The 27,272-nt window shown below is 37.3% G+C and overlaps 3 protein-coding genes across 7 annotated transcripts; 2 read left to right on the top strand and 1 right to left on the bottom strand.

Moving 5' to 3' along the window:
* LOC109722390 (putative cytochrome c oxidase subunit 5b-like) lies at positions 8,260-12,975 on the bottom strand. Its single transcript, XM_020250445.1, has 6 exons — positions 12,714-12,975; positions 12,533-12,618; positions 12,370-12,420; positions 8,966-9,032; positions 8,773-8,852; positions 8,260-8,658 (listed from the first exon to the last, which is right to left on the bottom strand). The coding sequence occupies exons 1-6, from the start codon at positions 12,865-12,867 to the stop codon at positions 8,599-8,601; spliced, it is 498 nt and encodes a 165-aa protein (XP_020106034.1). The 5' UTR covers positions 12,868-12,975; the 3' UTR covers positions 8,260-8,598.
* LOC109722389 (tRNA (cytosine(38)-C(5))-methyltransferase) lies at positions 14,752-18,830 on the top strand. 5 transcript variants are annotated; one of them, XM_020250440.1, is made up of 11 exons: positions 14,752-14,866; positions 14,970-15,080; positions 15,979-16,072; positions 16,160-16,278; positions 16,379-16,501; positions 16,620-17,013; positions 17,120-17,214; positions 17,317-17,397; positions 17,466-17,530; positions 17,814-17,994; positions 18,418-18,830. In XM_020250440.1, the coding sequence occupies exons 1-10, from the start codon at positions 14,816-14,818 to the stop codon at positions 17,890-17,892; spliced, it is 1,212 nt and encodes a 403-aa protein (XP_020106029.1). In that variant the 5' UTR covers positions 14,752-14,815; the 3' UTR covers positions 17,893-17,994; positions 18,418-18,830. The 5 variants fall into 5 exon arrangements, with proteins under 5 accessions (XP_020106029.1, XP_020106028.1, XP_020106031.1 ...); XM_020250439.1 differs by having other exon boundaries at positions 18,346-18,830; XM_020250444.1 differs by having other exon boundaries at positions 14,759-14,866; positions 16,023-16,072; positions 18,346-18,830.
* LOC109722109 (pentatricopeptide repeat-containing protein At3g54980, mitochondrial-like) lies at positions 19,479-27,032 on the top strand. Its single transcript, XM_020249994.1, has 3 exons — positions 19,479-22,167; positions 25,925-26,360; positions 26,507-27,032. Exons 1-3 carry the CDS (start codon positions 19,627-19,629, stop codon positions 26,689-26,691), a joined length of 3,162 nt encoding a protein of 1,053 aa, XP_020105583.1. The 5' UTR covers positions 19,479-19,626; the 3' UTR covers positions 26,692-27,032.

Here is a 27,272-nt window from a genome sequence, read left to right as displayed (position 1 = left end):
TAAGAACTTTACAGTATTTGACATTCTACACTGAATATTCTGTTACTTGATGGAATATTCCATAAAATTGTTAAATTCTAATATAAGTTGATGGCTTTAAATTTGGAATTAAATAAGTAAATATTTTGTCCTAAAGTTAAATTTCTAATGTTTTAGTTAGTAGTTTTTATGTTTTCCAAAATGCATTAATAGATCAGGTAAAAGTTAAATTTCTAATGTTTTAGTTAGTAGTTTTTATGTTTTCCAAAATGCATTAATAGATCAGGTAAAAGTTAAATTTCTAATGTTTTAGTTAGTAGTTTTTATGTTTTCCAAAATGCATTAATAGATCAGGTAAAAGTTAAATTTCTAATGTTTTAGTTAGCAGTTTTTTTTTTTTGTTTTTTCCAAAATGCATTATTAGATCAGGTAATGTCATGTTGGGAATCCGGTACTTGCTCCGGTACCGGATCTCGTGAATCCACAACCAGCTCCGATACCGACTGTTGTGGATCCGGTATCGATTGTTGGGATTTCGCAACGGAAGCGTCGAATCGGATTTTTACCATAAACCCGTCTCCTCAGCAAAAGCTGATACAATCATAAAAGAAAAAAATATGCAGGTAAAATAAGATTCATTAAATAAGAGAAGATTACACCTGACTCCTCTTCTGTACAGAGTAGCTACAACCCGAGCCCTCTTTCTTGAATCTCTTCTACCCTTCTCTCGTCTTCTATAAACCCATAAAGAAGACAATTATCCACGCGCACCCGTACACTAGGTGCACTCAATAACTCTCTCTCTCTTTTTCTCTCTCTGGTACGGCACCTCCAGGCTCTCAACCGTACTACCCTAAAAAAAAAGAGCCACAATGCCTATTTATAATGCTCAACTTAAAACGTACCCCAATCCTAATATATTTAGGATTCATACTTTAATTAATATCTAAATCTATCTTAATCAATCTCTAATAGATTTAAATATTAATCCTAATCTAGTTAGGTTTATCCTCTAATTAATATTTAAATCTTAATTTATCTCAAACAGATTTAAATATTAATTCTTATCCAAATAGGATTTAACTACAAATCTAACCAAATCCTAACATTCTCCACCTTGGTTTGATTTGTAATTTTCAACCGCTACGTCGAGCTCACTATGCAAGCTCCACCTTGAGCTTGTCTCCTCGGCTCGATGTCGCCGCATCCGTCGCTTCGTCTCGAGCAACTGCACATCCGCGAACTTTTGGAACCCAAACCGTCTTCGCTCCCGTTCTGGCTGTGCTCCCGTTCAGAACGTATAAGTTCCCACGCTTGTTCGCCTCGCATACGACCCGATCTCGTTTTCGGACCCTCATAGCTCCACCTGAAGCTGAAATATCGCAACCCTTCGAGTCCAATGCGCCTAACGAGATCAAATTCCGCTTCAATCCAGGAACGTGCCGCACACCTGTCAGCGTCCTCACGACCCCATCGTGCATTCGGATTTTCACCATGCCGACTCCCAATACTTTGCACGCTGTCCCGTTCCCCATCAACGCCTTTCCACCTTTGATCGCCTTATAGGTGGCAAAAGACTCCTTCTCCGGGCATACGTGAAAAGAACACGCCGAATCGAGCACCCACGCATCGTCCGAAATTTTCGCACCTCCGGTCGCCGCATACAACACATCAGAATCGATCATCTCCGACTCTGCTGTCTGCGCCGTCGCTGATACCGTCTCGTCCTGGTTCACAACAGTTTGCTCCTTCTGTCGCTTTAACTCCTTCAGATCATCCTGAAGTTTTCGACAATTGCGCTTGATATGCCCCTTCCTGTGACAGTAAAAGCATTCTACCTCAGATAGCGGTTTCTTCTGTCGATATCCGGTCGCCGATATTCTCGCCTCCTTCTTCGCAGTCACCACCAGTCCTACATCCTGACTTTGCGTGCCAAACTTCTGAGTCATCTTTTGCATCTCGTTCGAAAGAAGCGCCGCCGTGACCGCCTCCACGCTTATGGTCTCCTTGCCATAAAGCAACGTGGTCACTAGATGCTCATATGTCGTAGGTAGCGAAGATAATAAAATCAGCGCCTTATCTTCGTCATCCAGATTGACTTCGATGCTAGTCAACTGGGCCACCACCTTGTTGAACTCATTTAGATGATCATGTAGGCTCGCCGCTTCTTGCATCCACAACGTAAACAGTCGCTGCTTCAGATACAATTTGTTCGTCAGGGATTTGGTCATGTACAGATCTTCCAATTTCTTCCACAATTTCACCGGTGTCTTTTCGCCGGCTACACTGTAAAGAACCTCATCTGCTAATGATAGATGAAGCGTACTCTGCGCCTTCCGCTCCATCTTCGTCCATGCCGCATCCGTGACCTCCGCCGGCTTTGCCTCCTTCCCGTTCAACGTCTCGTCTAACTCTTGCTGTACGAGGATTGCTCGTACTTTAATTTGCCATAATCCGAAATTGTTCTTGCCATCGAACTTCTCGATTTCGAATTTCGTGGCCATCTCCGTCGATCTCTCCCGCAGATCGGTAACCTTCAGCTCTGATACCACTTGTTGGGAATACGGTACTCACCCCGGTACCGGATCTCGTGAATCCGCAACCCGCTCCGATACCGACTGTTGTGGATCCGGTATCGATTGTTGGGATTCCGCAACGGAAGCGTCGAATCGGGTTTTTACCATAAACCCGTCTCCTCAGCAAAAGCTGATACAATCATAAAAGAAAAAAAATATGCAGGTAAAATAAGATTCATTAAATAAGAGAAGATTACACCTGACTCCTCTTCTGTACAGAGTAGCTACAACCCGAGCTCTCTTTCTTGAATCTCTTCTACCCTTCTCTCGTCTTCTATAAACCGATAAAAAAGACAATTATCCACGCGCACCCGTACACTAGGTGCACTCAATAACTCTCTCTCTCTCTCTTTCTCTCTCTGGTACAGCACCTCCAGGCTCTCAACCGTACTACCCTAAAAAAAAAGAGCCACAATGCCTATTTATAATGGTCAATTTAAAACGTACCCCAATCCTAATATATTTAGGATTCATATTTTAATTAATATCTAAATCTATCTTAATCAATCTCTAATAGATTTAAATATTAATCCTAATCTAGTTAGGTTTATCCTCTAATTAANCCAATCCTACATCACAAGGACTCGAAACCTATCCTAACCGAAGTCATAATCACTGACCAGCTGTAGAGACCTCTCACAGCCTGACTCAGCCTCAGAATTAATATTTAAATCTTAATTTATCTCAAACAGATTTAAATATTAATTCTTATCCAAATAGGATTTAACTACAAATCTAACCAAATCCTAACATGTCATTCCAGTTTAACCTTCTATTTACAACTAATTTAAAGCATATGTGTCTAAAGTTTCCATCTCAACTTGAAAACTTTATAAGGAGTTAAATAATTTGTGGGACACTATTATACTTTTAAGAAAGAAGGAACTTAATAAAGAAACACCATGATTTCTTTCTTCTTTTTTTTTTTTCTTTTTTTGTCCTTTGTGGGTTAAATTCTAAGGTCCATGGAAATTGTTATGTTTTATGTGCATGACTTACATATATAATAGGGATTGCTATATATTTATTCCAACGTCAGCGTGGCCACATAGTGAAAATATATAAGCTTTTAGAAGAAGTTGCTCCGAAATTTTAAGGAATTTTGAGGAGAGTTATTATAGCTAATGAAAGCCTAGCCTTAATTGTCTCGGTACATTTAACTCACAACTAAAATAATCATAAAATCATAGTATACAGTAACAAATTATTCGAAAATGGTTCTAGAATTTAGTTACATCAATATGATAACATAAATAGTTAATCTTAGCATAAATCCTATTTGCTGGCATAAACAATTGTGGTATGTCTTTATCATCTTGTTTAGGTAAAGATTCCTTTTTTCCTTTCTATTTTTGTTTTTTGTTACATATTACATACGCCATTCGATAATGACCGTTCTGAGAAGAATTCATGTATAAGAATATTTATATAAAATAATAACTCAAATAATTAATACGCATTGTTCGACTCAAATCTAGGGTCTTAAACATCTAATGGTATGCTAAGTCCGAGTTAGTACTCGTTGGTTTGGACTGAGAGAGCTCGATCCAAACAGTCCGAGTTACCCCCACTGAGTTTATCTTACATATTTATATCATCTATTTTCTATGGTATATATGTCAATACACGAGGGTATTGAAAATTTTGCTCATCATTAATTAGAGCATTTGCCCTTGTTAATTTTGCTAAGAAAGTGATTAATTAGCACGTACATGATCATTAGCAATGTTTTGTGCATGAAACTAAGAAAGATAAAACTTCAACTATTTCACACTACTACAAGTATTAATGGCCTCCATGCAAGCTATCATTAGGCAATTATTCTCCTAGCTAGCATGAAGCAATAGCAAATAACCCCATTTACTTTGTATAAGTTTCTAACAAATAACCCCATTTATACCAGACTAGCAGTGCTGAAGGGCCTGTTACCAAATAAGAAGTTTTTGGGGAGACTCAAAGGCTGCGCTTTAGGGGGTCACAAACCGACAACAATTGCCACGTCATGGTGGGTTATTTGGCTGGAGCGGAATAAAATAATCTTCGAGAAAAAGAAGATCACCTCGAGAGAATTGTTAGCCAATATTCACTCACATAAAAAATCTCTGGGATATGTACTACAATAAGTAAGTTGTTTTTTTTTTTTCTTTCCTTCTCTCTCCAGGCCTGGCTGTCTCAATTTGCTGCTTAGTTCACCTTTTTATTAAATGAAACCGTAGCATGCTACATTTTCTCAACAAAATAAAGAAGAAAATCTAAGAAAATAACCACATTTACTTAATTAAGAAGAACTCCAACAAAATAAGCATCTTCTTGAGAGAGAGAATCAAACCCATAAACTCAATATTATTAATCTATGATCTCCTTAATTAAGGATGTTAAGTTCAATTGCTCTTCTTCTTATAACAAACTTCTTCTATTCCAGGGTTGGGCTTCTTATTAATTGCTTTGTAAAAGGGAGATAACCTTTTGCAAATTCTACAAACTTTTGAGCTTCTTTTTCCCTAAGTGGTAGGCCATGCACCCCCCCTTCTCTACGATGCAAATTTAAATAGGGGATTAAAGAACGAGAGTCAATTCTAAAACTCTCACACTCACTCTTTAGGGAGAATATGGAAAAGGTTTGCACCCAATTTAGCTTGTTATCTCCACTTCATGCAAAGAGAATCCTATGCACTTCACCTTTACATTTTTATAACAAACTCAATAGAGGTGAATGTGGGGGAGAACTACACATAAACTATGCAAGGTAGAGTGGGGGAGGTGTGGCTTTGGATTGTTTGATAAGCAACTTAGCTGCCCCCCATCTTGGCTTGAGGGGGTGACAGCTTATAGAGAGTGCCAATTAAACCACAAAAAAAGAAAAAAAAAAGAAAAAAAAAAAGTGCTCATCTGGGCATTTATAGAAGCCAACCAAATAACAGATTACCTGTTGGCTTAAATGGGCTAACATTCTACCCTGTGGCGTGAGGCTATGTTGGCCGAGTCATGTTCGAAATAGCGTGAGGCTGGGTGGGCTGAGTCATGTTCGAAGTGACGTAAGGCTGGTTGGGCCGAGTCACAATCGAGACCCGTAGGCGCTGCATCTGTGCGCTTTAAGTGAATTCATTGCGTATTTCTAACAGCTCAAGCTTTTGAGATTAATGGTTAGCGCCAACGATCCGACAGTCGCTATACTATCATGAGGTTGCTATTTAGTTTCTATGTACTTTTTTTTTAATAGAAATGCCGAGTATACTACCAGAAATAATTGTAATCTTCACAGCCCCTCGTACAGTAATTCTGGAGTTTATTAACCCCTTTGTGGTTTGGGAGATGGCAAGCCTGCAAGCAAAAACGGTTTATGATCTCTACGACCCCTGATCCAAAGGTTCTAGAGTTTATTAGCTCTTTTTTTATTTTTAGTAAAAATAATAATAATATAATGAAATGGGTAATAAAAGGTAGGCTTTTGATATAGTGGTTGTAGGATTACAAACTATTTTTGGTTGTAGATCTAGCAATGCTCTTCTAGATTTTAGGTTTTTTTTTAAAAAAAAAAGTGTGATAAGAGTGGTTAAAAAAGAATTGGGTTTTGAATAGGGTAGGTGTAGAATTACAATCTATTTTGGTTGTAAACCTAGCATTGTTCTTCCTTTAGATGCTCTAGTTTACGTACTACTATTCTGATTTATTTTACTTTAGTTTTTCACAATAGAATAATTCTAATATTTTTGTAAAGAACCCTGTCATATGTACACACAAAAGTGAGTGTAAATCTTACATTCTATTCATCTAAAAATTAATTTTATCTCAGTAGTCTTATCATGATTCTTTTTTGTAATATTAAAATTTTAAAAAGATTGTTTTAATGCTTGGATTGATAGAGTGTAAGATAAAGGTGTACTGATAAATTTTTTTAACGCTCTGATGTAATAACTTAAATAAATGAGCCATTTTCAACAGAAACAAAATGGTTATTTTATAATAAAATGTAATTCTTTGAACTAAAGTGTGTAAGTGAAATGTACATGGACCAAATCACAAAGTCGAGATAATAGAGGGAACATCCGCACATTTTCCACAATAAAATTTCTAGGAATAGCATTTCACTACAAAACTGGTTATGCACTTGCAATTACTGTAATTTTTTTGTAGTGAAATATAAGACTAATATAGTGTGGAAGGAATGTTGAATAAAAATGTCATAAAAAATTTATTGTTCTATTATAGTGGAAATAGAAAATAGGTATAGCAGTAAACTTGGACAAGAAAAATATTCCCTTCTTTTTGGTCTCATAATATAATGTAAGTGCAAACCACTTGTAAGTTACCGCGGCTCAATTCATTAACTAAGTAAAAATTGGCCATAATAAACCAACAACTGGATTAAATTAAACTAAATATTGCAACTATTTTAGTTTAATCACTAGTAGGAGCAGTAGTGGCCAAGGAACCGCAGAGAAAAAGGAAAAAAGAAAAGAAAGTTAACCTGGTCAGAAATTCGCATATAAATAGTCCCACATTGAATAATAAAATAGAATTTTTTGTAGATATCTCATGCGCACGATCTCTAAATCTAAGTTTTTAGATTGAACGAGTTTTATCAAAATTAAGGTGCAATGATAACTGGGGTATTAGAGCCAATAACACCTCCAACTCTTGAACGTTTTGAAGATGCCTCAACTTTTAAAATCACAACTTTTAAAATAGGCGCCTGAACTTCAACAACTTTTGATTTTAACTTTCTATTTGTAAAGTGTTCATAATATTTTTCTCGTAATATTTCGTAGGTTGATTGAACGTTTTGTTACTTAACGGTATATTCTACCAAAATTTCTGTTAATGCTTCATAGTTAGGTAGTAAAGTTTTTAGGGTTCTTTAATCTATTAGAAAAGCAATTCAAATTAGTGAAATCCTAACATTTAAAAATAATATAGCTATTTTAAAGCATGCTATAGTTTAGGTGTGATTTATACTGTTGCACCTTTCATTTTCTTTTTTCTTTTTTTTACCGAATAAGCATCCTCTACATTGAGGGCTTCTTTTCTTTTTTATTTCTGACTCGGTTCGTACATTTACTGAAATCTGAAATTTTTATTTTGATAGAATATAGAATTGAATCGGGACCCACAGCTTGAGAGCTGAGTACCTTATCTATCTATGCTAAGGCGGATTGATACCCTCCGAAATAAGTTAAAATTGTCCATTTGTCCTACTTAAGTTACCAACCCTATGTATGGCCATGTAGGTGGTAGCCTTAGAGCATATAAATACTACAAAGCACAAAAGAGCAAACAGGAAGATTTTGTTCTAGAAACACAGCTGGGAGTCTTGTTATTTACACACATGAGATCTCAAACGAAATTCGAAATGGCATTTGAAGCAGCATTACTTATCCTTACTACTTGGTTCATTAGCCTTGTTTTACTGCACAAAAGCTATTATCTTTTTTTCCGTAAAATGAACGCTGTTACTAGCGTAGGGTCTACTTTAGCCCTGTTTAAGAGTGTAGGTAATGTTAGTATTTATAAAATACTATACAAGAAGTACCATTAGAAGCATGGTGTTTAGTTACGGTTAGCAAGCTCCCCCACGGGAGAGACTCAGGTTCAAACTCCCATAGGAGTGAAAAATTTACCCGCAAAAATGCTAATATATATTAAGTACTCCATAAAGTGTTTTTCGTAGCAAAATTTGCGAGGCTATAAAAATTCCACCCAGAAGAAAGAAAAAAGAAATCGTCAAATTGAATGTACAAGACACTACAGATTACCCCAAACAGAGGAATCCATCAAACGGTTGGTAATGGAAACAGACGAAAGAACAGAATAATCGACGATCAACGAGTCCCTCCATTATTTGATGCATTATAAAAATGCTAAGAAATTCACAGGTCGAATTGCGGGAATAAGCAAAATTCTCAGATAAAGAAAACCACCAGATTCATGGTCAAGAACAAGAATACTTGTCGGGAAGAGAAAGCACAAAGCTGTCTCGATGCTACAAAGTATTACAGACCTCATCTTCGCAACCAATTTTTATTCTGCGGAAGCGCGTGCATGGTCAGTGATGATCATCATCACCATGGCCGTCCGGATCTCCTCCGTCGCCAATCACCTTCAGCTGCAGAAGATATCATGGCTCTTCATGTTAATACAGAAATCATGTTGTTATGCAATTTATTCTTGTTGGACATAGAAAATGTAAATTTTAAATATGTTAATCCATCTCAATTACCACAAAATATTGGGAGCAAACTGGGCATTCGTGTGGTTTGTCCTTTTCCAACCAGAACCATACGACGTCGTGCTCATCCTCTGCAAATAAGTGGTTCCGAAAAGTTGAATCCTTTCTTTGTATAAAATATTAGGACTTCTGAATGTAGAAGGCTACAAGTACAGAAGAAGAGCTATATTTCAAGGTTTGGTACCTCCTTCACCACCAGGACAACCGACAATTCTCTTGTTATAGTAGGACTCGATGACAGCTGGTGCTTCCTATAAAAAAACCACAATAAGAAAACAAAGAAAGAGTCACAGTAGTTTTCTAGTGACTAACAGCCAAAATTGAAAGAAGCAGAACTAAAGGAAAGAGATACAAATTCTCCTTAATTCATTTGTTATTTTTCGCTGAAGTATCTGTTCATGAGGCAGGCTGCAGGCTAAAAACAGAACAGCAAGAAAAACAGTGGGTGAAAAATGGCAGAGAAACAATGTGTTAATGTTTTATGCTTTGATACCACAGCAATTAAGGGTCTATTTGGCAATCTTAGAGATTAAAAACAGAGTTTTATCTTTTATTGTGATAGATTGATACCAAAATCTTAATACTTCATAATTTTTTACCCTGTTTTTTAGTGTTTGGCTCAAATTTGCAAAAAAAAAAAAAATTACTGTGAAAAAAAAAAGCCCACAACCACCACCACCTTCTCCTTGCTCAAACCCATCCCCACTGCCTTCTCCCTGCTCAAACCCACCACCTCCTCATCCCTCCCATCTTCATCACCACCCTTCGTCTAGACAACCCAACATGAAGAACCCACCGGTGTCCCATCTCGGAGCGAGAGCATCTGTGGGCTGCAGCGGCCGCGACGGGGAGGTGGAGGGGCGCACAGTCAGCGGTGGCGTCATCGGCAGCGCCTCCCACATCTTGTCGCCGTCGTCGTCAAAGTCAGAGGGAGTAGAGGGAGAGGGTGGAGGGGAAAGGATGGGGCGGAAGAACGAAAAGGAGCGGCAGGAGGGGTGAGGGGAAGCGACGCAACGAGTAAAGTATTTTTTTAAAGAGCTCCAATCAATTTTTTTTAACGCCAAAATTACTCTATAAGATTTATATTACAAAGTAATTTTTTTTACTTTATTGAACCTTCCAAATGGACCAACTAGGAAAAAAGGAGTTTTTTTAAGAAACAGAGCAATCTAACTTATTACTCTGTATTACGAGTTTGCCAAACAGGCCCTGAGGTGTGTTGCAGAAATTAAGGAGCCACTACATATTATCAATACAAGTAAGATACCTGGAAGAAACAATAATCTAAGTATCTTCAAATCTTAAAACAAGTATCAAGAGATGAATGCAATAAAATATTCTAAATCATATGAAAATACAGTTAACACGGGCCCAATTTCCAGTGTTAGTAATCACAGAAAGCTGACTACCAGACTTGTACCAAACATATATCGCTTCCATTAATCAAACAAGTCGCTAGACAGTAAGGGCTTGTTTGGTTCAAAGATGGAATTGGAATGGATAATGGAATGGGAATGAATTGGAATGGTAATTGGAATGGCCCACTCCCCCAAGACGTTTGGTTTATTTGTGGATTGGGAATTGGAATGAGTTATTCACATTTCATTGTTTGGTTCGTATAAACTCAAAAAATTATAGAATATTATAATACTAATTTTACTCTCAAATATAAATTTATATTATTTAAAATTTATGAAAAATATAATACTATTCTCTAATAAGTTTTCCAAAAAAAATATCAAATTTATTTTTAAAAACTTTTATTGATGTGGGTTAGGGATAGGATTTTGAGAGAGGATAGGTTTTTTTTTTTTTTTTGATGAGAAAGGGGTGAAGAGAAGGAGGGTGAGATGGTCACATGGATTTCGAAAACTTAGTGGGCTTCCGGAATGAAATCTCAATCCGGGCTAGAAGACCGGAATCAAGTTGAAGGCTAATGGGTCATTCCCATTCCAGTCCGGAATAAGAATCTCAAACCGATTCATGCGAACCAAACAAAATTAACCGGATTTGATCAAACTGATTCTCATTCCATACCCCAAATGGATGAACCAAACAAGCCCTAAATATCAAAAAAGGTATTAAAGGGAAGATAACCTTCCAATGACAAAACAGAACTCTAATCCACACAAATCACTGCATATAAACATATCCTTATAATGCATCTACAATAGTTATTATGTCGTAATTTTAAGAAGACTAAATATTAAAATGTATTGAACTACACCTTTAAATTTGTCGCTGCCTCTTTGCTTGCAAAAACAACCCATGTTTTTATGACAAAAAAATGTTACAACTATGTTCCTTAAGAAGGGGGGGAAAAAGAAAAAAGGAGCCAAACTAACAATCAATGCCAAACATGTTGATCAATAATATAAAACAATCAACAATCCTAGAAAATGGAAAACAAAGTGGCAATGCAAAATACACCTATAAATTTAGAGCCTAAAAATAAATTCACAATGCCAAATGTGCCTCTAATTGCTGATCCTAAACAAGTGAAGCTTGCTTAAAACCCACCAACCAGTTACAACTAACTTTGTAATAGCAAGATCATCGAACCAAGCTCAAGCCAGTATAGAAAAACTACCACCTAGTTATCTAGCTCAAATTAAATGAGCTGCTGCCACCAAAATGATTTGATTGGTTGAGCTGATTGTGGCAATACAAAGGATATGAATTTCCATATAGCATTTTAACTCAACGACTCAAGTAACAAATTACAATTAAATAAATCAACTAATGTAAACAATAAATCTACTAATACTTAAAACCGTTGTCTTAATTTATACTTAAAGATGATTAAGCTAAAAATTTGTAACCTTGGCAGCTGATTTAGCTGGGGTTAGATAATACTTGATCTTGACTATGTAACATGACGAACAAAATCATGACTGGTAGAGTTTTCTTTATGATCTTGGTCTTAATTGGAGTTTTCCTTGAAACTCTTCAGTTTATTTGTGCCCCAAATATGAAGAGAACTCCCTACACTATTGTTTTCCCTTCATCCAGACTCTTCCTGTCTTTCCGTATCCAGGAAATAAGACAAAAGAATTCATAAAAGCTAGTTAGCATATGAGTTTCATTGTAGCTCATTTATCTTGTCTTATTTTACTTATGGCAAGGATATAAAGCCCATGTCTAAAACCTGAGATAGGTTAAGAGCCATTGAACACTGCCTTTCAAATATTAAGTTGTGCTCCAGGCTTTAACCAACAATCTTGTATCAAATCTTAATAGTTCTGAGGTGCAAGGCTTTAACCACCAATCTTGTATCAAATCTTAATAGTTCTGATGCACCTCATTTAGGCATACGAGAGAAGGCCCAAAGCTCATCATCATAATTCCTAAATAATCTACACAAGCATTTGAAGAAAGAAAAGGATGAGTACAATTTTCCAACTATTAATTCGATCAACACTGAGAAACTACGTTTATCTAAAGTCCTAAAGCAAACACAATCAAGCACAGACAATCTAAATTGCAATTTCTATCCCATGAAATTCACATAAATTTCACAAATACAGAAGACATCAAATTGTGGATAAATAGCGAATTGGAAGATTCAGATTCAGGAAACTAACACACCTTGGTTCCGAACGGTCCAACCGGAGGATCCATATCGAACCGCTTCTTCCCCTACAACAAACAACAATCAATCCATCAACAACAACTAACAAATTCCCCTAAATCCCAAGCCATTTGGAAAGAAACAAAACACAAATAACCAACGAGCTCGATCTAGGCGCACCTCGAGCTCCGCCTCGAGCTCCTCGCGCTCGAGCCCCGTGGCGATCGGCATCACGTCCTCCACCCTCTTCTTCGCCGGGGCATCGCCTTCACGAATCGAGCAACAAATCTCCATAGCGATCGGAACAAAGAGAAGGCAACGAGGAGGGATTAGATCGGAGAGAGGGAGATGGAGATCTCACCGGAATCGGGGGCGAGAAGGGGCGAGGTTCGCCGGAGCGCGGCGGAGGAGAGGAGGGCTACGCCGCCGCGGTGGCGGATGAGGGGTGGATCGCGGCGGAGGGTGGATCGGAGCACGGCTAGGGTTTGGAGGTGGGAGGAGGCTCTCCGCCACATCGCGTCGCCGCCACCACCTACGGAGTTCTCAGGTCGCCCCTTTGGATTTGAACTCGTGTGTCCTCTTTTTCTCTCTCTACTCTCTCTCTCTATTATTTGAGCTTGTGGGGTTTTGTATTTTACGGGGAGTGAGAAAACAAGGGACAGTGTGAGAGGGGGTGGATCCATGGATGGATGGACGGATGGGATCGTGGCCTCGTGGGAGGTTGCAATCGTGTGAGTGGTGGAGCGGTCGCACGTGCCTCGTGTGGCGTGTGGTGTGCGTGGAGATTCGTGCTGAGGTGTCTCAGAGGGGAGCTTGATTTAGATCAACGGGTTTTTTTGAATAAAAAAATTCGTAGAATTAGATTTCAGCGGTACAAAATTCAGAGAACAATATACGTAAAAAAAAATATCTAATATAAAATTTTTTTAAAAATAAATTATAGATTATATGCGCTAACCAATTATTCCGAAAAAACTCGTAGAAAGTACGCACTTATCGCATTTAAGGGCTCAACCACAGAGCTCGCGGGTTTCGATCCGACTCAACCCGCCTGTAAATTGGGTTTGTTGAGTCTCTTACCGTTTAAGTCTCTTATGAATCGCAGATCCACTCAACTTATTAGACTCATCAAACTCAACTTATTACTCTCCTAGGTCTATTATCACCGGATAAAAAGCTGAACTTATTCTAGCCTAATTAGGGATGCAAATGAGACGGATCCAAGGGCGGAAATGTTCTCCCACCTCTTACTTCATTTCTTGTCAGGACGGTGTAAACTTAGGGTAGATTATTTTTCATTTTATTTTTAGCTCCTATTTACTGTCTCATTCGGAGCGGATCGAGGCGGGAGCGAAGTTTTGACGAATAGAAGCATTTTGAAGGACGAAAAATGTCTCCTGCCTCCCACTCCATTTACTTGCAAATCGGAGCGGATTTGGAATGGATTATATTTTTTTTATAGTTTTTATTTTTATTTACTGTCCCATTCGAAATGGATCGTAGCGGGAGAACCACCACCCTGAATCCATTTGCATTCCGAAGCTCAATAATAAAAAAGCCAACATAAATTTCATATGTATTATAAAATAATGTAAAATTTTTATATTTTTTTATTAAAAATCCAACTTGCATAATTTAATAGGATTAATTAAATTCAAATGATCCAACGTGGCATACCAGATATGGGAAAAAAAACAATCCTTAATAGGAGGTGCAGCGAAAACTATAAATAATAGGAAAGAAAAACGTACTGAAAAAATACATCGTCCACTAAAAAATAATAGTAACCGAACAATTGATTGAAAAGTAAAATCAAGCAATAAAGATCACTCCTCTCTTTCAATAAATGTCCAAATATCACAATATATGCACCCAAAAAACAAAAAAAATATACACTCACAAGTTAGCAAGTTTTATAGCAAATAAAAAAATATGGAAGCTAAAAATTATTTCTACCCAACGGACAATTATTTACTAAATAATAAAAATTTAATTTGGAATTACAATATTTAAAAGTATATTGGTTTCGTGTTTAGGACGGTTAAAATTTTAGAAGTACTTATAATTTTTCCCCCTCTAATAAAATAAAATAATGATAAGAATAATTAGAAATTATCTTATTTTTAAAATGACATGAAAATTTAACTAACTATGCTAGTCAAGTAGTTGTTAGATTTATTAAATTTACTAATGTTTTAAATTTTAGCGTTCGTGGTCATACAAAACGTTGATCCAAATTCTTGTCTCAAACTAGTGATTTTTTTTTTTAAAAAAAAAGAAAATATAGAGGCGTCGGAGTTATTTCCGATTCGACCCAAGCCAGGTGTACCCGATAAGCAAATATAACCGGACCCGAAACTAGACCCGACCCGGCACGTATTTTACTCCAGTCACGTTCTTCGCTCTGCGAACGCAAATTCAACAAAACTCGATCGACTTTGGGGGAGTGCGAGTCGCAGGGCAATGGAGGAGCCGTGGAGGATCCTCGAGTTCTACAGCGGCATCGGCGCCATGGTACGTGCAAATCCCTCCTCGATCTAGGGTTTCCTCTCTCTCTCATTCCATTCTCTCTCTCTCCTTCTCCGTGATTCGAATTCGCCATTGTTGGATCGTGTAGAGGTATTCTTTGATCAAGGCCGGGGTTCGGGGAGAGGTGGTGGAGGCGTTCGACATCAACGATCGCGCCAACGATGTGTACGAGCACAACTTTGGCCATCGCCCTTTCCAGGTTCCATTCTTATACGATGCGTTGGATTTTTCTCTGAACAGTAGCAATTATTCTGAATAGAAACGAATTCGAGTGTGATTTTGTGATAATTTGCTGGTTGATAGTAAGAATTCTGGTTGGTGTAATTATGGATGGTGTAATTATGGTTATAATAATGATGATTATTTATTTTTCCTGTTGTAATATGATTTTCTCCTTCGAATATAAAGCACTTTTGAAGTACTGAAATAACGAAGATGAAATACACTGATGAACAAATTTTGGTCTGTCAAATCTTGTAACGCTAATGATAGCCTTTAGTTTTTAGAGATCTAGTTTTAATCTCTGTTTCGGAGAGAAGTTTCTATGCTTTCTTAGGAAATTGGTGTACTTTTTTGTGCTAAATTAATTTTAATCTTCTCAAAGGATTGGCTTTGGGGCATAGTTGGGTGTAAACGACATAAAAATGCTTTCTTATTTGGAATTGATTGATCAATGCAACTTAGGCCTTGTTTAGGAATGCTTCCACTGTAGCAGTTGGTTTGATGCTTTATTGCTCCGCGGAATTGAAAAACACTATCCTATTATCCAATCGAAACTATCGTATGGTAGAATCTTGCATGAAGCACTCAGCATCTCAACCCAAGATCCCACCATTATCTCATGATCATTGGTTGCTACAAAGAGGGCGGAGCTGCACTTTGCTTTTGGATTTGTGGAGCTCTGAAGTATCAAAGTGGCTGCCGTAGAGGAAGCATTCCCAAACTTGGCCTTATTCTCACCATATATGTTATTGTTTTTGTTACTATAATTATAAAGTTAACTTTAGATATATTGTTGGAAATTGTTGGGGATTGTAGCCTTCATTATATATTGGTAAATTGGTAAAGTAGAACTTAAATGGTTTTGTTGGCTGAAGGGAAACATCCAAATACTTACTGCTGCTGACCTAGACAAGTACAGGGCACACGGATGGCTTCTTTCCCCTCCATGTCAACCATACACGCGACAGGGTTTATCTTCTGACTTTGTTTTTAACTTTTTGTGATTCTTCCAACTTTTTGATTTTATTGGGTCTAATTTAGAGTTGCTACTGTTAGGTCTGAAAAAACATTCAGCTGATGCTCGGGCATCTTCATTCATTAAGATTCTTGACCTTATGCCACACATGCTTCAGCCTCCACTACTGTTATTTGTGGAAAATGTAGTTGGATTTGAGGTTTGTGAATTTTGTAAAACATTATGCTGTAAAGCTTTCGATTTGCTGAGTTTTCTAGTTTAAACGAATAGATGAGAAGTTTATTCATGTTTTGTTGCAGATATCTGACACACACAAGCAATTGATGGAAGTTCTTGCCAGGCTTGGTTTTGTTACTCAAGAATATATCTTAAGCCCATTGCAATTTGGAATTCCATATTCGAGACCTCGCTACTTTTGCCTGGTATCTCATTCTCTTTGGTATTATAGTTTTTGTAAGAATGTTGAATAATTCAACCACTGTGTTTCAATGTCCTTTTCAGCGTCGGGCCCATTCTTTCAATTCATTGTAATATATGCAGGCGAAAAGAAAACCTTTATCCTTTCAGAACTCACTTTCCGATAACAAGCTGCTTTGGACACCTCCATGCAGAACATCTGAGAGTACTATAATAACAGAGACAAGCCAGCACGCTGTTGAAAATAAGGAGGAACTCCAAACAGTTTGTGAGCCAATTAGAAGTTTTTTGGAAAAAGAGAGTTTGTATAGCCATCAGCAGGAGTTTGTAGGAGTGGCTTCTGAATTCAGAAGTGAAGATGTTTTGGCCGATAGAGCTGCACTTGAAGAAATTGATACTATTGAAACCAACACAAGTCAACATGGAGAAGAAGTAAAAGGAAGCATTAAAAAGCAAAGTTTTCTGCATGAGTATGTTGTCCCACTAAGCTTGATTGAGAGATGGGGAAATGCCATGGGTATCCTTGGTCTTTTTTTCTAAAACTTTCAACATTACTTTGATGTAGCTGGAAAACTAGTTGCCTAGTTTGTGTCACGTTCAGGCAATCTTTAACCTTGAACCAGATATTGTATACCCTGAATCTAAACGCTGCTGTTGTTTTACCAAAAGCTATTACCGTTATGTGAAGGGAACCGGCTCCTTACTGGCGACTTCTGAGGTGGGACAATTCCCTAATATTTCTTCTTTATTTTCACCCAGTTTTTCAGAAACATCTGTAATAGTTATTGTTCCTGCTAAATTTTTTTATTTTACCTCCCAGAAATCCAAATTGAAGCCAGAAGAAAACCCTGAAATTTCTTCGGGGAAGGAGATGTTCCTACGATTTTTCACACCACGAGAGGTTAGTACACTTCAAATCTTCACATGTTTTTGGCTAAATTTTTAACCAATTCATGATTTACACATCAGGTTGCCAATTTGCACTCTTTACCTGAGGATTTCGACTTCCCAGGTCACATCGGCCTTAGACAACGGTTAGTTACTTTTTATGCCTTGAATTTCTTACCAACATTATACCTTCCTTATAAATCAGGGTTAAGATAGTTTTAAGGATAGCTGGTGGTCTAGAATTTGATTAGATGTCTGGTAACTAAATGGTTGAAGGGCCTAAAGTAAGGTGCCAAAGGGATACTTTGTCATTTTTATGTGCTGCTATGGAATCCATTTGAATTCTGATTCTTCATCAAGTTCAACTCTGGTTTATCTTTATGGGTATAGCGTCATTTTGAAAAGGCTTAAAATGGCCTATTTTGGCAGGTATGCCTTGTTGGGCAACAGTATGAGTGTAGCAGTAGTGGCTCCCTTGCTTCAGTATCTATTTTCGGAACCTACCTAAAGTCAGTCATTGCACAAGTGCCTATCTTGTCAGACACAAATAGGGCAGTTCTGCATAAGTCTTTGCGGGCTGTGGATTTCATTGTTGCCAGACAGAAATCAGGTTTGATTTGTGCTCTTCTTTTTTTCTTTTTTAATCATGGCATTCTGTACTTAGGCTTGTTTTGACTGGCTGGAGATTTCGCAAAATTGTTGTGCGACTAAAGTGTTCAAAGAAAGGCCTAGCAAATCTTGAAATCCCCAAATGTTTCCTGCCACTACAAACGTCAGATTTGACTGTTCGAGCTTCTGATTTTGGCCTTAGAAGCTCGTGTTGAATATCCCACTGCAGCTGAAATCTCTAAGTTTTTTTTTTATTTGCAATATGTGTTTCTGCTTCTAAAGCAGATAAGCTTTTCCACAAGCCGATCCAAATCTCACAAGTTTTAGTTTATACTTGCTTGACTGATTGCAGATTTTGAGCATGTTATTTGGTACTTGGCGAAGAGCTAAACCTGCCAAACTCTACTACTTTTATACTCATCAGGTAAACGGGATAATTGCGGATGGAGTACAACAGCATACAGAGGACCATTTCCAGATTACCGCAATTGGCGGAACCTGCGAACTTCTCATCCTAAATCTCTCAACGGAGCACGACGAATAACTAATTCTGAGTGCCGATGCACGTTTAAGTACTAATCAACAGTATTAGTCTCCGGATTATCCTACTGGTGCTGCACCTCAAATACATATTTGTTGGCATGAGGTAAAATGTTTCGCTTTCGCTTTGTAGCATGCTGAACCCATGGCAGGAACAAAGTGATGAATGAATTTACGTTGGGCATAATCTCATCTCAACTTTCAGCTGCTTGTGAGACGGCCTGTGACTTCCAAAAATATAGTTGAGACTAATAAATTCATTCTTAAAAATGTAATGAAATTGTTATGATAAGGTAACTCTACTTGTGTGCACATGCAATAATGGCTTGATGGACTATGGCGAAAAAAAACTACAATAAAATCGCACATGATATTTGGAAAATTAATAAAAGAACTGAGGGGGTGTTTGGTTTTCCGAAAATATATGAGAAAATAACTTTATTTAAATTTTTTTGTTTGTTTGGTTTCTTAAACAAGTAGGTTTTTTTATTAGAATTTTTGAAAAAGTAGTGTTAATATTTTTTAAATTTTTTGTCCGAAAAAACAAAGCATGAAAAACAGTATTTCTCATAATTGTTTTTCAAAAAATAATTTTTACGTCCTTTCGTGAAACCAAACACTTCTAACTGTAAAACAATATCAATTTGTATATTTGAGGAAGAGTTAAAAAAAATATTATATTCGATTTTCCTCATCAGCATTATTAAAGAATTAAAAGTTCCAAACAGAAGCATTTTAAATCGGAGCTTCTGAGTTTTTGAGTTTAAAAATCACTTCTTTCCGTCCTACCATAGAAAAGGCTTTAGAATTTTCTTTGCTATGTTTAATGTACAAGAACAAGAATAAATATTTTTTTTCATATTAATTTAATTTAAAATTATTATATAATATTGTTTTGAAATATTTATACTATTTATACTTATTTATACGCTATTTAAATTCGAAACTATAGCGGATTCAAATCATGCAACTCAACTTTACCCGCTCCGCCCACCCGCCTCTTCTTCCTCCTCCGACCACCCCATGACCCTAAAACCCCCTCCCCCTCTTCGCTCTAAACCCTAACTCCCCACTACCATCCCCCGATCCCTCCATGAATGCCCTACGGAGGTCATTGCCTCTCCATCCATGGCGCCCTCTCCCCTTCGCACGCTCCGCCTCTACCTCTTCTCTTCTTCCTCCGCACGATTCGACTCACAGCGAGAGTCCACTTCAGGTAACTTCCTCTCCCGAACCCACTTCGGAGGATCCTCGAAATGCCCAATCCCCCCCTTCAATCTCTTCGACTCGGCTACTTTACGCTGCTTTCGATCCGTTGAACACGCCGTCGGAGAAGCGTGCGATCGAGTTCCTTGTAAACAACCAGAGCGATCCCAAATCGGTTTCAAAGTACCTCAAATTGCATAGAGGATTTATGGGTATCAATCCTCTCTGCATCTCGTTTCATATCCTCGCGCGATGCAACTGGATTTCCGGCGCCCTAGGCTTGCTCAAAAACTCCATTTTGAGCAATTCTAGCTGGCGCCCAAATGTTATTGTCGATCACCTGATCGAGACTTCAAAAAGGTGCGATTTTGATCCTCGCTCGTTTAACTACTTACTGAGTTGTTACGCACATTCTAGTCGGATGGACGAAGCAATGGAAGCTTTTCACCGAATTGTCGAAAACGGTGTAATTCCTGATGTTAATTCAAGAAACAATTTGTTGACAGCTATGGTTAAGTCGAATTGTACGGAGAGAGCTCGAGAGTGTTACAGGGAGATGCGGGAAAAGGAAATGGAAGTTAACATTCGAACGCTTGATATAATGATGAATGCTTGTTTAAAGGACGAGAAACCGGAAGAAGCTGAAGCGTACTTCAAGGAACTCGTCAATTTGGGAATCAAACCGGATGTGCGGGCTTACGCTGCCATTATCCGTTCAGCATGCAGGATGTCCGATTTGACGCGGGCTTGTGATCTATTGGACGAGATGAAAGGGCTTGGCTTTGTTCCTACTGAGTTCATATATAATTCTGTTATCGGAGCTTGTGTCAAACAAGGAAACATTACCAAAGCGTTGAGTTTAAAAGGTGAAATGCTCGCTAATGGCCTGCCACCTAATATAGTTGTTTCAACTAGTTTGATGCAAGGGTATTGTGCTCAGGGAGATTTAACTAGCGCTTTAGATTTATTCTCTAGTACACTTGAGGAAGGCATTGTTCCAAATAATGTTACATACTCCGTTTTGATAGAAGGTTGTTATAGAAACGGAAACACAGAGAAAGCCCACGAGCTTTATTGCCAAATGAAAGAGAGGGGCATGTCGCCTACTGTGTTTAACCTTAATACGGTGATAAGGTGCTTTCTCAAAGATAATAGATTTAAAGAGGCTTTGGATTTGTTTGATGAGGCAACTGGGTTTGGTATACCGAATGTCTTCACTTACGATATTCTTATGCATTGGCTTTGCCAATGTGGTAGATTGAAGGAAGCATTGAATATATGGGATAAAATGAAGGAAAGGGGAGTAAAACCGAGTGTTGTATCTTACAATAGTTTGCTCTTTGGGCATGGCAAGCAAGGTGACATGGATTCAGCTACTATTTTATATAATGAAATGTCTCAGAGTGGCGTTAAAGCTAATGTTGTCACATACACTACTCTGATGGATGGACACATAAAAAAAAAAGATTTTGATAGGGCTTATAATCTTCTTAATGAAATGCGTGCATTAAACATTGCTTGTAACGAATATACATATAACACCTTAATAAATGGCCTTTGTATGGTTGGTCGAATATCAGAAGTTAACGAAATGCTGGATAAATTTATCGAGGAAGGGTTTATTCCCAGTCGGATGACTTATGATAGTATAATTAATGGCTTTGTAAAAGGCGGCATGATGAATTCAGCATTCTCGACTTACCAAAAAATGCTCGAGAAAGGTATATCCCCGAGTATAATCACATTCACCACTTTCATTGATGGTTACTGTAAGAAAAGTTGCAGTGATCTTGCTTTGAAATTGCTTAATGAGGTGAAACGACGAGGCCTTGAATTGGATATTGCTGTGTATAATTCTCTTATTGTTAGTTTTTGCAAAGAAGGGAACTTAAATGGTGCACTTAAGTTGTTTGATGACTTGCGCAATGTTGGATTGAAACCTAGTGCAATTATATATAACAGTCTCATCACCGAGTATAAAAATCGGAATGAAATGGAAGCTGCTATTCGGCTGCACAAAAGAATGGTTAAAGAAGGTACTTCTTGTGATACAGACACTTACACAACCCTAATTGATGGATTGCTTAGAGTTGGTAATGTGCCATTGGCTTCAGAACTTTACTCTGAGATGGTATTAAAGGGTAATGTTCCTGATGAAATCACTTTCACAGCATTAACACATGGTCTTTGCCGCAATGGAAGATTAGAAGAAGCTCGGAAAATTCTGGATGAAATGGATGAATTCAAAGTGCCTCCGAGTGTTGTTGTATATAATACATTGATAAATGGATTCTTTAGGGAAGGCAAGTTGCAAGAGGCCTTTCAGTTGCACGACGAAATGCTTGACAGAGGCCTTCTGCCTGATGATACGACATATGATATTCTTGTTAGTGAAAAGCCTTTAGCCGAAAACTCGGCTTCCGCTATATGAAAGTCAACATGCTTCAACCGGCATTGTGGGCAAGAACTCCTATTCCCTCATCGGAGAGAGAAGATCCTGATACCACATTGAAGATGGAGACCCAAGTTCGAAATTGATGGGTTAAAGGAGGTAAGCACTATTGTGAAAGCAATCTCTGTACATTGCAAGTACTGTATTTAGTTAGAACAAATAGCTGTGTTGGTCTATCCATTCATTCATATGACTTGAGCATACTCAGTTGATCTGATTCCTTGTTCCCATTTTCTTGCTTTTGGGGAAGTCCATATTCATCTATTTACCTTGACATTCATCTCAGAGCCCCTAAGTGATGTTCGTACCAGAAAATTTTTCTTCTAGTTTTGCTCATGGTGATAATACCTACTTGACTATTTGTGCCTAGAAAATTTTCGCTAACACCGCCATGCAATTAAGTTGCCCAAATGTGTGTTTGTTGTAGTGTGGATGGTACCCTGGTAGGAAATGAACCGGAATGAACTTTACGATGACTTTGTTTGAGAAAATGAGTACTAGTTATGCAGGTGGCAATATATAGTTTGATATTCTACTAAAAAAATGCAACAATAATGCATGTTCTAATATTGCTCGCTTTACAGTTTACTGGTTCTGAAGTTTTGTGCATAATATTTGTTGGTTTTGAAAGTGAGCCACTAATGCGCAGGAGAGTCGTCGAAATCAAAACTTTGTAGAACAGATCTCTCCAAGAGTTGCAGAACAACTTTACCTTCCAAATGAATTAGCACTTGCAGCGAAATTTCTGACGAGAAGAGTATTGTGTTCTGTTAAAAAATTGTAAGTTATGTCTTTTCCTTTCCTTTTTAGCATTTTGTAACATTTCGGGATGCTGAACCCAACTCTGATTTTTGATTCATGATTGCAGGAAGTGCTAATCTATTGAGGTGGGGAAATAACTCTTCCTTTCTAATTTGGGATTGTAACACTTCAAGTGTGGGAAGCTTTTCTCTGGGGAAGAAATTTGCATCTGTGATTATAACTCTGTAGAGATGTTTGGATCAACTAGATCAGGTCCAAGTAGATCAGCACATTCTCCTCTTCTACCATTTGAAACAATTGGCTGCTCTAAAAGGTTAAGCTGATAGAGAACGATTATCTTAATAAATTTTTTTCGACTATAAGACCATGATTAATACTACATTACAAAGATTTTTTATATATTGTTAGTAAGTTCTTATTATGCATATAACTGTTAGTAGTTGGTTTAATTTCAATTATTCAATATGACATCTAATATAGATATCAAATTTGAAAAATAAATCAATCATTAACTATCATATCTGACAATCTAGTAGTCAATAATATACGGCTAGCGCGACAGCTTTATCCTCAAATTTTAATTTATTATAATTTTGGGCTCATGCTTTCTAGATTGTTGCAATCCAGTTTTACCGTCTAATTAATTTGACTGAATGGTCATATATTGTTAATACGAAAGTGATGTATTGATGTTGTAATTAATGATGTGATAATAATTAAAATATCATATTATTGTTCCTTTATGGGCATATTGATATTCAGTCCATAAAATTAGACTGTAAATTTAATTATAGTAATTTAAAAATTTTAAATTAAAAATTATACTGTGGTGTTTGGCTGGGGTATAATTTAAATTATAAATTATAAATTTTTTAAATTTAAAATTTTGTAATCTTAAAATTAAATTTATAATTTTAAATTTTAAATTATATATTATTATTGTTAATTTTTTAAAATTTAAAATTTGATATTTAATTTTTTTAAAATTTATATTTAATCTTAAATTTAAAATTTAAAATTTAAAATTTTTGAATTTGAAGATTTAAAATTTTAAATTTTATTTTGAAGTTTTCAATTTTTAAAGATATATATTTAAATTGAACTAGGCTGTAATACTATTAATAATACCAATAACTTGATGCTATTAAATTTTCGATCTTGGATTAAAAGATGTGTAGTTAGGATGACGTGGGTCCCTAGGGTTGAGTGGGTGGTTGGTTGAATAGTATAATCGAACGGATGAAAATAATAAAAAAGATAAATCTAACGGCAAAAAAATTGATAGTACCAAATGCTTCATGCTATCGATAGTATCTCAGCCGGACTCTATTTAAACTTTAAATTTTAAATATAAAATTTAAAAATTTAAATTCAAATATAAAGAACAATACCATTTTTTTTTATTTATAACTACCTACTATTCCTTTTATTTTATCTTATCTATCTAAGTGCTATTTTACTTATCCTGAACTCAATTTTCATTCGAACATAAAATTAATGTATTACAGACTTAATCTTAAATTCATACATATTTTTGAAATAACTAGTTTTTACTTACCTCCAAACCAGACGAAGCCTAATAAATTAAAACATGCTTGCGTTACAAAGTATAACTTTCCCATCATTAATAATTGCTTCTGAAGTGGGAAATAGATGAGTTGGTATTATTATTATTATTAGGTTTCGTGCATTGATAATGCTGGGTCGCAGGACGCGGACCACCAAGTATTTTTCGTAGACCGCAACCAACGAGTACCATTCCTACTCCGACGAACCCGGATCTCAGTCACCTCTGAGGCTCTGAACTCGACTTTCCAGGAGCCGACGAAACCGCTGAACTGCCGAGAAATTGTTCCGTGGACCGTGATGGTGCACCCTGGAATAGTTTCTTTTTGTTTATTTGTTATTATTTTTTTTTAAGTCATAACTTAAAATTCATCTCAAACAATCTACTACTACTATTAGAATATGAGAATGAGATCAAATTTCATAAATATATTCCCGTAGAAGTCGATCCCGTCTTCAAAATACTCCTCTGGAGTCAGAACTAATAGATTAAGATGCAGTTCTTATTCTTTTGAACTGTAAAGTTATATAATTTTTGCAGTAAGATTTTAAACAATGAAATGTGATCTACATAACTTTGGGCATCTAACATGTTCGGAAATCGCAATTTTCAAAAATTATTATTTAACTATCAATTAGTTTCAAAAAAAAAAAAAAAAAATTCTATTACTTATTAAAGATGTCTAGAAAGTATAATTAATGAAATAAAGATTTTGAAGTGCTGTGGAGGCTACTTTTATAGTTTCATTTAGAAAAATCAAATTTTGGTTTAAATGCATCTAAAATTCGTAGTACAACTTCCTTTGCAAGAAATGTAACAGTACTAGATTATTTATAAATATTGTTAACACAATTTCCAGAGACTTTTTATATAATTAGAGGTAGGCGAAAATGTGTGTAAAGATTGTGTATAAAATTAGAGCAATACTACTTCTATATCAATTTATAAAATATAAATCTAATATTTTATTCATAAAAAGGCAACTGTTTTTTTATTAGTCTTAAAATATATATTTTAAAAAGGTTCAATAAACTTTTTGATGAGTAGGATAATTAATATACTCCAATAAATAAGTGTATAGATAATATTTTTTATAAAATTATGTCTAAGATATTTTTCTCTCCTACCTATAAAGCTTAGTTCGGTATTGAGTTTTATCCGACGTTATTAGATAAAATAGAATTAGGGTAAAAGAATATAGAGATTTACATTTGCGTTCTCTAGTAGGACCATAAAAAAAATATATCATAATCGACTCATCACATCGCAATATGCGGACCGCAATCTTTTTATCGTACTGAGACACGGTATATAATGCAATCTCTCCGCAATTCCATATCTCTCCGCAATTCCAAACGAAGTTTAAGACTATAACTAGGTTTAGAACGGTGGTCCACGGCGTAGAACAGTGGTCCACGGTGCACTCGGTCCATCATTCCTGGATCTGCGACGCGAAATCCCAAAAACCAAATTCCCGCGTTGCGTCCCCTACCCTCCATCGGAAGCGAAGCGGAGCGAAAGCGCACCACTATAAAACCCCCCCTTTTCTCTCCCCTTTCCGATCCATTTCTCTCCAGAACCCTCAAGAACCTAGAGAGAGAAACACAGAGAGAGAGAGAGATGCACCGCTCGGGGAGCTACCTCACCATGGGCGGCGGCGGCGGAGGTGCGAGATCGTCGAGCCTCGCCCTCGATGTCGACCAACTCCCCCTCTACGACCCCTCATCCGACGCCGCGAAGAAGGAGGCGGCGCAGTCGCGCCTCGCCGAGAGGGCCATCCACCTCATCCCCCTCGTCATCGTCCTCTGCTTCGCCGTCCTCTTGTTCTTCTCCAGCGCCGGTAAACCCNCCCCCCCTCTTCTCCCTCTCTAACCCTATCGCTTTGATCTCCGATCGCGTCTCTTTTCGCTACCTCTTTGATCTCTGATCGCCTTGTTTTCGCGACCTCTTTGATCTCTCGGATCGGCTGTTACGGATCGTCCGCAGAGATCGAGATGCCGAGCAAGGACGAGTCGATCATCGCGCGGATCAAGAACAAGTCGATCGACGGGTACAGCAACTGGAACGGGACGTCGATGACGATCATGGAGGATGTGGATCCGATCGAGGCGATCGGGAGCTACGGGAACGAGAACAGAGTCTCCGATCCCGATTCCCAGGGAACGGGATGAATCGGGGAGGATGTGGAACGGGATCGAATTCGTGCCCCCCCCCTCTCTCGCTAATAAGTACGTATCCTTACGATCGTTTCCATTTTTTTTTTTTTTTAACTACAGTGCATTTGATTCCTCTGATTAGGGTATATAGAGTTTCGTATTCTTCTGAATTCGAATTTGGGAAGGTTTTACGATGGTTTTTGATGTGATTAGGATTCATTGTGGATTGGACATCCCTGTAATTAGGGTTCCGATATTGTGATAGAATATTTTCTGGATCTTGATCTACATCTTTTAGATATGTTGGTTGTTTCGGAAATTGCTTCTACGGTTATATTTATCGATTTAATTTTTCACACTGTGATGGGGAAATTGAGGGTGGACGTGTCAGATATATGGCTATGGTTTCTTAAGAGGATCCACTACTTTTCCTCATCTCTCTCTCTCTCTCTCTCTCTCTCTCTCTCTCTCTCAATTGCTGTTGCTCGCGGTCTCCTACGACGGCAGGGTTCGCCGGGTAATTATCTTCGGGTAGTTTAGGTTTACCTACTCCTGTTTGTTCACTTGTTAACTACATTTGTTTGTTAACTTATAAC

Source organism: Ananas comosus, linkage group 16 (assembly GCF_001540865.1).
Source record: "Ananas comosus cultivar F153 linkage group 16, ASM154086v1, whole genome shotgun sequence".
Lineage (NCBI taxonomy): Eukaryota > Viridiplantae > Streptophyta > Magnoliopsida > Poales > Bromeliaceae > Ananas > Ananas comosus.
The sequence above is the reverse complement of the archived record's forward strand: the minus strand, read 5'-3'. Positions and strand labels throughout refer to the sequence as shown.

Bases quoted from the DNA above. Each gene is read 5' to 3' on its own strand.
- LOC109722390 (XM_020250445.1), bottom strand. From the start codon at position 12,867: ATGTGGCGGAGAGCCTCCTCCCACCTCCAAACCCTAGCCGTGCTCCGA. The intron at 12,619-12,713 runs GTGAGATCTCCA...CGATTCGTGAAG, and splicing joins CCTTCTCGCCCCCGATTCCG to GCGATGCCCCGGCGAAGAAG. The intron at 12,421-12,532 runs GTGCGCCTAGAT...TGTTTGTTGTAG, and splicing joins AGCTCGAGGCGGAGCTCGAG to GGGAAGAAGCGGTTCGATAT.
- LOC109722389 (XM_020250440.1), top strand. From the start codon at position 14,816: ATGGAGGAGCCGTGGAGGATCCTCGAGTTCTACAGCGGCATCGGCGCC. The intron at 15,081-15,978 runs GTTCCATTCTTA...TGTTGGCTGAAG, and splicing joins TTGGCCATCGCCCTTTCCAG to GGAAACATCCAAATACTTAC. The intron at 17,215-17,316 runs GTGGGACAATTC...TTTACCTCCCAG, and splicing joins CCTTACTGGCGACTTCTGAG to AAATCCAAATTGAAGCCAGA.
- LOC109722109 (XM_020249994.1), top strand. From the start codon at position 19,627: ATGAATGCCCTACGGAGGTCATTGCCTCTCCATCCATGGCGCCCTCTC. The intron at 22,168-25,924 runs TGAAAGTCAACA...TCCACGGCGTAG, and splicing joins AAAACTCGGCTTCCGCTATA to AACAGTGGTCCACGGTGCAC.